The sequence below is a fragment of the Mastigoproctus giganteus genome, chromosome 1 (assembly GCF_048544385.1).
Source record: "Mastigoproctus giganteus isolate SK-2022 chromosome 1, ASM4854438v1, whole genome shotgun sequence".
Classification (NCBI taxonomy): Eukaryota; Metazoa; Arthropoda; class Arachnida; order Uropygi; family Thelyphonidae; genus Mastigoproctus; species Mastigoproctus giganteus.
Window position 1 is genome coordinate 212,444,729 of NC_143575.1, and position 12,492 is coordinate 212,457,220.

At 35.3% G+C, this 12,492-nt stretch overlaps 1 protein-coding gene across 1 annotated transcript in view; it reads left to right on the forward strand.

Annotated features, from left to right (window-relative positions):
• The window catches only part of LOC150091500 (ATP-binding cassette sub-family C member 5-like), a 177,500-nt gene that overhangs the window by 143,434 nt on the left and 21,574 nt on the right, over positions 1-12,492 (forward strand). Inside the window, exon 8 of the mRNA XM_090384200.1 lies at positions 3,085-3,249. Coding sequence (XP_090240326.1) covers positions 3,085-3,249 — 165 coding nt within the window. The remainder of the gene's footprint in view (positions 1-3,084; positions 3,250-12,492) is intronic.

Here is a 12,492-nt window from a genome sequence, read left to right on the forward strand (position 1 = left end):
TGGCTGTATGTGACTACATGATACATAAGTGCTCATTAAAAAATTATGTTCTTATAAATGCTGAGGTAGCACAAATTTTATCAGTTAGGAGTGGGTCATTATCAAATTTGAAATTTTTTGTGGACAAGTTTCCTGTATTTCTTGGTGTCATTAAAGATAAAGAAATAGATGTTTTATAGCATCAGGCATGTTAGTTTCAATTTAAGTACCTATTAGATGCTATTATGATGCTATTATTCTTGTTTGGGAAACTGACAAAAGCAAAGAAGCTTGAATTTTGTTTATTTTTTTTTTATCCAAAATAATGTGTGGCATTTGAACAATTCCTTATGCTGAGTGTGAGAGAATATTCAGCCAGGTTAGAAAAATCGGCGTTGGCTCCATTGAGCTGAAGGTGGATCCGTGAATAACATCATGTGAAATGAAACAATACAATTTAAACTTAATAATAATCAGTTTTATTTTATTCGGTATTTTCATTTACAATCAACAATAGAGGTTTGTGGTAACCTTTATTGTTGCATGTTTGTACTGTTCTTTTCGATGTTGATGGCTGGACATGTGCCTCTAATTGATCTTGCTCGTGTTTACACTTACAACTCTCTCTCTCTTGCGTTCCGCCGCCTACTTTGGTGCTTGCTTTTCAACTTTAGATTTGTGATTTTGTCGAAATCTTTGAACGTGTTTAGTTGATGTAACTTTTTGGCATTGTCACAAAACTAAATGAAACACAACCGCACTGCTCGACAAATGCGAAGTAACTGAACAAAGTAGTTACTTTAACGAGTTGTTCAACTCTTGAAAACTAAAAACCCAATTTCGAATCTAGTTATATATCCTTGTAGAGCTCTCAAAGGGCAACAATTTTTTTGCTTGCTGTTTTTGCCTAACTTTTATAGTTTTCAAGATATTGTAAAAACAAACTTGAAAATGCTCGAATTTTTCAACTCTTTTAACTTTGCATCACTATTACTCGGGACACATAAGAGCTACATCAAAACTATTTATAGATGTAAAAACTACATTTCCTACTGAACGATTTTGTCCCTTACTGTTTATGTCTGTCTAGTAATAATAGTATTAGTAATAGAGGCATGTAATGCAAGAAAGCAAGCATATGAGCTTATGTAGCATCAGCCAAAAAAAAAAAAAAAAAAATTCACACAACCATTCCCTCTAAATGTTTGTCCAGTTCCTCCTTGAATATATTTAAGCTATCAGCTTCCACAATGACAAATGGAAGTTTATTCCAGCAATTAACCATCCACTGGCTGAAGGCAAATTTCTGCCCATCTATTCTACAACTGTCTTTCCTCAATTTGAATTTATGCCCCCTTAGGTTCATAATCTGAGCAAGTGGAAGAATCCCATCAAAATTCAGTGTGCTTGACCCATTCAAGGCCTTATGCACCTCAATCAGATCACCTTGTAGGTGCCAGGTCTCCAGCCGCTGCAATTTGCAGAACTTAAACCTCTCTTGGTAAGAGGATCCCTTCATTTCCCTCACCAATCTTGTTGCCCTTCTCTTTAGAAGTTATTGAGAGTGAAAGTAACCAAGCTGCAACGGAAAATGACCAAAACGTGAACTTTTTAGTTTTTTTGAAAAAAAAAAATTATATCAAAATTTCTAATTTTTTCTTGCATATTCGTCGACGGCATTATATACCCGACAAAATAAGTATAAATTGTTTATGCTATATGTCTATTAGTTTCGGAGATATAACAACAGTTAGACGTTTCATTTTTCATGACAGCCCGAGCACCGTAGAGTACCCCCAGCATAGACATTATTCATGTCAAAAACCAAAACTGAATTCAGATCTTCTCTTTTGTGTGAAGCTTTAGAAATGCTGTGACAGCTTAGTCTAGACAGTTAGGATCAATGTTATAAACAAAACTTTTGACTAAACATTTGACAAACTCAGCATTTCTGAAGAGGGCAAAGTCAGCAACAGTATCTTTCTTGAAGAAATCAGGATCAATTTGATGACAATATCCAAACAGAAATCCACAGGCAGAAAAAATTAGGTAAACTAATGTTTAGAAGCATCAATCCTCCAGCTGTATTTTAATATAAAATGTGTATTTTTCCAATGAAATTTAATTTCTAGTGCAGTGTGGCTTTAAAAAGCCTCCTGCTTTTCTGAAAAATCTCCTGTTTTCTCCCTTTGTTTTGGGTTAAACTCCTGCATTTTTTGGAAAAAATCTATTTTCCTTCTTACAAACAAAAAATCTAATTTTTTTTGTAAATCAAAAGTTGACAGCTATGATAATGTCTTTAATTCTAAGGGTGCCTCAAGTGACACAAATGTTGGAAATCTCTGACTTAATTGATCATATTGCCTTTCATACATATTTTTTATACATATTTATCTGTATACGCAATTTTTTTGAAGCAGCACAATATAAAATGAAATAGCTTCACTTTTGACTCGGGTCAACATTGAAATACTGTAATTTTGTTCTTAGAGGATGGCATAATAACATGTTTCAGATGTGTAGCTAACCCTCCTTCTCTCCAAAAGATTTCAACTAATCAAGTACAGTTAAAAATGGCAATTAGAGCTTACCTATTTTTATTTATTTATTATTATTATTTTTTTTTTAGTTTTTTTTTTTTTTTTTACAATTCTTCATTGCCATTATTGTCCATTGTAGCAAGAAAAATTGAACTTAATAAACTGAAAAAGAGCAAATAGCAATATGATCATATGAATTTTGCTCGGAAAAAAATTAATGAAAACCTAAAATTGTAAAAGGTACTATAAAAATTTTGCTAATTGCTGGATTACCACTAGTTATGCTTTTTGGTTTGCTATGTATATTTCTTGTGTTCCAAGTTAATTTGTTACTTCCATAACAGCACAAGTTATTATAGTGGTGTATTAAGAATTTATGCAAATTTTCTGTTGTTAACACTGAATGATACACATTTATGCTTCTTTATATTTTTAATTACAAACCTTTCTCAGTTTAAACCTTTAAAGAAAATGTTCAAAATGTTCACTTATCTTTTCTTGCAAGTATTTGAAATTGAATTCTAATTGAAGATTTCCTAGCTTATAGAATTGTTTACTTTTGAAGATCCTACTACTTGATGAAGCTACGGCTTCAGTAGATCTTGAAACAGATCGTCTGATCCAAACTACTATTCAAGAAATTTTTCGCAATTGTACCGTCCTTACCATAGCTCACCGATTAAATACTGTTTGGTCTAATGACAAGATTTTGGTTATGGACAGAGGAAGGGTAAGTTAATTAGAAAATATATTATGAAAATTGTAATTTAATTTGAATTATATTTATTTATTTTTTATGAAAACCCCAAATCCGAGAGGTACTAAAACCTGTAGTAGTTTGTACCATGCATGGGTTGAAGGTTGAAAAGATGAAAGAAGATATATTTGTTGACATTAGACTTGAACTTCTGTCGATTGTATTTTTCAGGAAATAATATGTGGACGTATTTGTTTATATAAGTATATGTGGACTTATTTGTTTATTGTTTTAAAACTATTTTTATCCTCGCAATGTATATGTATAGATTAAAATATTTTGTAGCATAAAATTAGTTTATTTTAAATGATTTCTGTTGTCTCTATAATATTTGTAAAAAATTATTTAAATTTTAACAGAATATCTATTGATTGCAAAATTATATGCCTCTAAAGATGGGATAAAGAAGACATTACAAAGTCTTTAAAATAATTAGTGAAGAATTTTATGACTATTTAATTAATATACAGGGTATTTCAAAAATAGGCAGAAAAAATTGGGGGACATATTGTAGGATACAAAATAATAACTTATAAACAATGTATCCAAAAACACTTTATTTCAGTTATTATGAATGAAAGTGATTTACAACAGTTATTTTAAGTCATATCTTAATCCAAGATGAAGGAAATGGAGCTGGAAATGTGCCAAAAGTATGTGATCTCAAAACAAAGGGGAAGAGGATAAAAATAGTTTTAAAACAATAAACAAATAAGTCCACATATTATTTCCTGAAAAATACAATCGACAGAAGTTCAAGTCTAATGTCAACAAACTTGCATTCTCCCCCCCCCCTCTCTCTCTCTCTCTCTCTCTCTCTCTCTCTCTCTCTCTCTCTCTCTCTCTCTCTCTCTCTCTCTCTCAGTACATCTGTGTATATGGGTTTGGCACAACTCGGGAATTTTTTTTGGCTGGTGCAGTATAAGCCTCGGGCTTCCTTGCACCATATGGCTAATAATAATAATAATAACGTTTCACAGAAATTACTTCATATTCCAGTACTGAGTACATAGATATTCATCTCATGTATAGTCTGAAGGAAACTTGTTTGATGCAAGATGATTGTGTCACACAAAAACTGTTGATAGAACATTGCCAAATAATTGAACATTTCTAGCCACCAATCAGATCCCCTCCCCCACACCAAGGGACCAGTTTCCAAGTTCTCTGATCCACTGGCACCTCCGTAGCCAGGTGGGCAGGAGCAGCAGTGCGTAGCACATGCTTCTTGATTAGATCGGGGTTCGAGCCCGTGACCACCAAATACGGAGGATGCGGAAAGGTCAGAGAATGACCACCGCATATCCCCGGAGCAATATGGCCTTAGTTGCTAATGCTCCTAAATAACAAACAAACAAACTCTGATCCATATCTTCACAGTCTCTCTTCATATAGATGTTTCCCCACCACAAATTCATTCTTTATTACCAAATAGGCTCACCTTTACCAATCTCCTTGCCACCATCCACAGCATCCTTACAGCATTTGAGAGAAAAGAAGAACTCGATATCGAAGCAGATTTTGATGCCGTTAAGGTACCTGCCTTCCTACAACTGCTTGAAAATCACTACTCTATAGGCGGGGATGCATTGCACTTCCTCTCATCACTCCTTCTCAACCATACTATCATACTCCATCATTTAAAAAAAAACCTATATCGAGCAAATACCTACAGGAGTACCACAAGGAGGAGTCCTCTCTGATCTCCTCTTTACTGCCATTATCTCCCCTTTCATAAGCCAGAGACCAGATGTATTGTCTTACGCAGATGATTTAAAAATATTGACCACCATCCAAGCAAACACAGACCCCTCTAGGATCACAGAGGAAATTAACAGTGTCCTCTTCACACTAGCAAATTTAACAATTTGGCCTTAACATTAACCCAGCGAAGTCGAAGTGCATGCTCTACTCCCTGAAGAAAGAAACAACAATCATCTTGCCCAACATCAGTGGAGTTTCAATCCCAACTGTTCCATGTAATTTAGATTTGGGGGTTGTCTTTGACAGAAAACTCAGATTCAACAAGCACATTGACAAACTCATCAGTCGTGCGGTGCACCTGAAATGGAGAGCAAAACAACACCTGCATTACGTCTCAGACAGGATTACAGCAACAAAATATGTCAGGACCATAATATGCTCCCTACTACTTTATGCAGCTGAAATCTGAGCGTCGGCAGCACCTACGATCAAAAAACCCATCTGGGCAGTGGAATATTGGCTCCTCAAATGGGTAACCTACAAGCACAGGTTACCACCCCGTGTTCTTACAACGGAAATGGCCCAGGCCCAGGGAATCCCCAGGTTGCCCTCTCTCATTGTTGACCGGTCTGATCACATCTCCTTCATTCTGGGATCTCTGTGGCTGAAGGATTCCACCTGCCCAGCTCAGAGCCACCCCAACTATTTGCCCTCTTCATTCAAACCTCCACCTATCAGATCGTTTCCTACCATACCAGATACTCGGATGAATCCAAGACATTGATGCCGACCTTAAGAAATTTGCCATCAACTGATGATATAGACATGGGATACTCAGCCCAACACCCTCCATAGACCACGAACTTTCAGCTGCATCTGACAACCGCCAAACCCCGTAACTATTACAGGGAATCCCGACCACAGCAGATGTAGCGCCACCATCTCTTGACAAAGCGTTGCAATCCATCGCAACCATCTAGACGGAAGTGAAACTGTCCCAGTTGGAGACTACTATGGATTAATTAGTGAGCATAATGGGAAACAAGCCTGACAGTGCTCTTGCTGCTCTCTCCCATGAACTGTGAGGACAACAGTCACTACTGTAAATTGTATATGTATTTGTCATTTTGTTTTATTCCCATATCATTTAATGTCATCTTGTTTTTGTTCTTGAATGTCTTATGGTATTTAATGTTTTTAATGTTTTTGTAACAACTCTTATCTGTAAACCCCTAGCCATTTGTCCATGACGGGAAAGTTGCAATACTTAACCTTGTAACTAGTTACAATCAAATGTTGCAATAAAGATTCTCTCTCTCTCTCTCTCTCTCTCTCTCTCTCTCTCTCTCTCTCTCTCTCTCTCTCTCTCTGCTCTCCAAGTGCATCCTCACAATTGACTTGTATAAAGGGAACTGTAGCCTCATTTCCCTGGATGGTTTGGTAAATGCCATGCACCTTCCTGTCCATCTACTTGCAATGAATAGTGACCTTCTTGTCTGATCATATTATAGCACAAAGTCTCTCTTCTCCCTTTTCTTCATCTTTACACCATTCAGCTCCAACCTTCCCCCAATCATATAAGTTAATCTCATAATTATTTTTAATAAAGTTTTATATATGGGAAATTATTATTTCCCAAATATAAAACTTTACATTTGGCAACATTAAAACCAGGGCTCCCACTCCTGGGTTTTTCCACCCAGATCTGGGTTTTTTGATTGTCATCTGGGTTTATAGGTTTTTTTCACAAAAATATCTCATTATCTGGGTTTTTTTCGGTAATTTTTAATTTTAAGTCAAAATTTATTTTTATTTCTTGTAAATACAATAAAATTTAATACATTTAATAACAGTTTACAATTTTCTTAATTTTATATTCTAACCTGATCATAATTTGTAATATCTCAAGTGCTTGTACAAAATACTACAAATGTAAAAGGATTTCAAAGTTTTCGCAGGGTTCTACACTATGAAATTACGCTTACATGTTCATACATGTAAGCATACATGTTCATGTTACTAACATGTATGCGCAGCCTATTGAGGAGGCGGAAGGCTGTCTTTACTGCACAGTCTTTCGTGATCGTTCGTGGTATTATTGCATTATTTGGTATGATTTTTACATTTATGCGTGTACTACATACAGTGATATAATAAATTTAAATTGTAGTGACTATTTCTATTTTATGTTAATGGATTAGTGATTTATTTTTTATTTTATAGAACATTTTAAATAAGATAACTGCTAATTAGCCATACCCACAAATTGCCCACAATGTCTGAAACTTGTTCCCCACAGAGAAAGATGAGTAAACGGTGGTATGCTCAAAATTTTAGAAATGAATGGTTAGAAGATCCGGAATTAAAGGATTGGTTGAAAGAAGACAGTAATGAAAAAGGTGCGTCTTACTGTATTTGTTGTGAAATGAAATTGAAGAATGCCAATAAATCGATGTTACTAGCGCATAAAAATACAGTTAAACATAAAAAAAGTGCAAATATTGCTAAGACAAGTTCAACGTTAGGCACGTTCTTCACAAAACGTAAACCTACGGAGAATGAAGAAGTAGCAAAGGCAGAGTTAACAATTGCTGCACTCATTTCTGAGCATAATATTCCATTTGCGCAATGTGATCACCTTATAGAAGCATGTAAGAAAGCATTTCATGATAGCAATATTGCAAAACAAGTTCAGATGAAGGCGACTAAAGTCTCTTATCTTATACAAGATGGCATAGCCTATCATGAAAAAATATACATTTCTAACATATGCAGAAACAACAAGTTTTCAATGATAATAGATGAAAGTACAGATTTATCTTTATCGCAAGTTCTAGCTGTTGTTGTTAGATATTTTGATATTCAAAAACTTGATGTTGTAGATGTGTTACTTGACACTGTGTCGAAAATGGTACTTCAGAAGGGCTTTATCAAGCTGTAAAAGATCTTTTCATAGAAAAAAACATTCAAATAAGTAATCTTGTTGGCTTTGATAGTGATAATTGTGCCACTATGATGGGTACTAGGAGTGGGTTCCAGTCATTGCTAAAAAAGGATGTACCATCAGTATTTATAATGGGATGTGTTTGCCATTCTTTTGCATTATGTGCTAGTCATTCAGTCAAGATACTACCATCATATCTAGAAATATTTATAAAAGATATCTCTTGTTATTTTTCCCGTAGTAGTAAAAGATTAAACGAGTTCAAAATGATTCAAGATGTTGTAGATACTGCTAAGCATAAAATCCCCAAATTAGCACAAACACGTTGGTTATCCTGTGGCAATGTAATAAAAATTATTATTGATCAGTGGGATGCGTTAGTTCTTTATTTTCAGTATCAATCAAAAATTGACAAAATCGATGGTGCAGGGAATATTTACAATACTATGATCACCAAAGGAACTAAGCATATGTTGTTGTTTTTAGGATATGTACTGGAGAAAATAAACTGCCTGAATATTGAATTTCAATCCGAGCATTTCAGATTACACTTACTTCATTCAATGGTTTCAATTGAGTATAAAAAATATTCTTAGTTTTTTCATAAAAGAAGTCATTACTTCATGCAAGCTGGTTGAAATTGATCCAAGCAATGCAATAAATCATAAGCCTCTGAATAAAATATATTTGGGAGGCCGTTGTATGGCCTTATTAAATTCAACACCACTTGGTGAGAGTGAAAGCAGGTTTAAAAATGATTGTTTAAAATTTCTTGTCGAACTTTGTATGGAAATCAGAAAAAGATTTCCTCTAAATGATGATGGAATTATCGCCAGTCTCAATGTTCTTGATCCAGCAGTGATACATGATCGTGCCAATTCGCCATCCTCAATTTTCCATTTAGCAATGCAGTTCCCTCACCTTGTTTCTGAAGACAAACTAGATCTTCTAGATGATGAATGGAGATCATTTCATTTAAATCAAGATTTAGATTTCTCTTACAAAACCATCCCTGAGTTTTGGTATCTGTTACGTAATGTAAAAGATGGCTTTAATAATTCTAAATATGAGATTTTATCTAACTTTATGACCAGTCTAACTATTTTACCTCACTGGCAAGCATAGAAAGAATCTTCTCCCAAGTAAACCATATAAAAACAAAAGCCACAAACTCCCTTAAACCAGAAACTGTGAAAAATCGACTAATGGCAAAACAGGCGATAAATAGATCTAATCAAAATTGCTATACATGGAAACCTAAATCAGAATTGGTAAAAGAAGTCATACAAGGAACTTGTCATAAAAGATGCGAAGAACGTTTGAAAAAAATGAAAGCACTTCAAAAAATAAATGTGGAGGGAACTGAATGGGATGAAAATTCTGATTACAATTAAATAAAAGATATTTTTGCATGGTAAGTTTTATCTTATTTGTGTTGCTATACTATATGATGAAAACTAGGTTTTTTTTGGGTTTATTTAAGTTGCAATCTAAGTTTTTTTAAAATTTGTGAGTGGGAGCCCTGATTAAAACATAACTGCCATGTCTCCAATCCAAATCGTTTTCCCTGGAAGCTAAGTCTGACTTTCCTGTCATCTGCAAAATTTCAACATTGTATACCCTTTATTCCCTTATTGATATACAATATGATCATAAATGAATGTCCCTGGTATCAAACCTTAAAGAACCCACTTTATAACCCTAGCCCAATCTGAAGAATGTCCATTTATGCTAAGTGCCTCCTATCCTTCAGCCAACTCTGAATATGCCTCAGGAGGTGTGCGTGCGTGCGTGCGTGCGTGTGTGTGCGCGCGCGCACACGCAAGGAGCATCTCAAATTGACCCCCGAGCAATGGAAGTCAGTTATTTTCTCGGATGAGAAGAAATTCAACCTGCATGTGTGCGTGTGCGCGCGCAATAAAGTTCTCAGACTGGTGCTGTCGTGGTCACATTCAATGAGTTTGAAAATAGACAGAAGTGATATGTTGTAATTCAAACTTCCTCCAACAGATAGTGATGCAGAGATTTTCCAGTAAGACCAGTTTCATTACTAGTGTTAATGTTCCGTGTCAAGATTTTGCAATGGAACGACAAATGAAATCTGCAACAAAAATGTTAAAAACTATTTAAGGTGAGGAAACTTTAAGTCATACCAGTGTGTCTTAATGATATAAGTGGTTCAAAGACAGATGTGTGGATGTTCATGATGACCCAAGAAATTGGTATCCATCGACCTCTCAAAATGAGGAAAGAGTTGCAAAAGTTCAGGAAATTGTGACAAGAGATTGTTATTTGATCCTCAGAATAATGGCTAATGAGATAGATGTGAATAAGGAGATGATTCATAAAATTCTGCATGAGGATTTAGGGGAAAGGAAGGTCTGTGCCACATAGCCTCACAGATGAGCAGAAGCATTGAAGAGTGTCATCATGTGAAGACTTCATCCAGACTTATCAAGACAATCCTAATTTCCTCTACTGTATTTTCACTTGAAATTCATGTTGTGTGTTTCAATATGACCAAGAGTTGAGGCATCAGAGCATGCACTGGACTTAAAAATCATCACCAAAGCCCAAAAAAGTTTTTATTTACAGAAGTCCAGGATCAAGATGATGCTGACTATGTTTTTCAACAAACTGAGTGTAACTTACAAAGAATTTTTACCTGAAGGGGGGAGAGAGAAAGACAGTGCTGCATTCTCTGTATAAGTGCTTCAATATTTCCTGGGTGAGGCCACAATTTTGAGAGAAAAGGCAGCTAGCTGGTTTTTATTGCATGACAATGCCCCTGCCCATTCTACACTTGTTGTGAAGTCATTTCTGATGAAACATGGCATTATAGAGATCAAACCATTCACCCTACTATCTCAGTCTAACACCAGCAAACTTCTTCTTTCCCAAGGTGAAAACTGCCCTCAAAGGAAAGACCTTTCAGAATATTGAGGACATAAAAGGAAAACTGCCAAACTGAACATCATCTTATTGGATGCCTTCACTGATTATTTTCAGAAACTTTTAGAATTATGTAATAAGTGCCTTCAATCAGGGGGTGATTACTTTTAATAAAAAATAAAACCATTTTTTAGCTCCTTCACTTTGAGTTCTTTTTATTGTATCAGTCTGGGAACTTTATTGCCGCACCTTGTGGCAACGAATTCCTACCTAAATGGAATGAATGGATTCGTGGCTTTGGTTATGCATACTTTAAAAGGTCGCTAAAATTTCAATTCAACTGTATTTTCTCTCTTATATATTTCCTCCCAGCTATGCAGTTGCCAACCTTCCCTGTAGACTCCTCCTGCTCACCATCCTAATATAGTTTTCCCTCATTTTCATTTTTTTTTTTTTTAGAAAAAAGCAGAACTATGGCTTCACCATTAAATGTGGAATTTTTAAAGCCATTCTGTGAATTTGTGCTTAATTTGGATCTTTGTTTATAGTTAATGAATTGGCGATCGATCTACTTCATGTAAATTATGTGACACATGAAATAATATTTTACCTTGCAGATATTTTAGTACTGTGTGTGTGGAATGAATGGATTCGTGACTTTGGTGATGCATACTTTAAAAGGTCTCTAAAATTTCAATTCAACTGTATTTTCTCTCTTATATATTTCCTCCCAGCTATGTAGTTGCCAACCTTCCCTGTAGACTCCTCCTGCTCACCATCCTAATATAGTTTTCCCTCATTTTCATTTTTTTTTTTTTTTTTTTTTTTAGAAAAAAGCAGAACTATGGCTTCACCATTAAATGTGGAATTTTTAAAGCCATTCTGTGAATTTGTGCTTAATTTGAATCTTTGTTTATAGTTAATGAATTGGCGATCAATCTACTTCATGTAAATTATGTGAAACGTGAAATAATATTTTACCTTGCAGATATTTTAGTACTGTGTGTTACATCACAGAATATAAGTTAGTCTCTGTGTTAGATATACTATAACTTTAAAACATATTTTTTTTGTATGTGTGGTCCTAGTTTCTTTTTGATTTAAGTTTCTTTCAGTAAGATGCCAGGCCCCGGGTGCCAAGCTTTATAGTGATCAAGCGATTTTCAGTGATTTCTATAGCGTTTTTCTCGAAGCTGCAGTTTTTGTTCAGTTATAAAAGTTTTCTTACGTTCTCATTAAATAATAGTAAACTTAGATTTACGATCTGTAACTAAGTTTCAGAAAGGCAAATTACCTTTCTTTTTTCCATTTAAACTAATATACTAACTTTTATACCGCTTGGTCACTCTAGCGGCACTGCTCCTGCCTCCCCGTGGTGGGGCCGGTAACCTGGGAGAAGAAATCCACTCTCCCGGTGCTGAAAGGAGCAAAGATGGATAACAATACGTTTCCACCTTTAGAGCCTCCGAGCTCAAAACTAGCGACAAAACACACCGATGATGACTTTTCCCAACCCAAGAGGTTGAAAACAAATCCTCAAGAGGAGATACCAGCATTCCTCATACTGCACTCTACATCAGACCATTGGAGTAAATTGTCCCCATTCCTTGTGCAAAAATGCTTAGAGGCTGTCGCAGGTTCACCAAAATCAGTAAGGCGACTCCAGTCTGGGGATC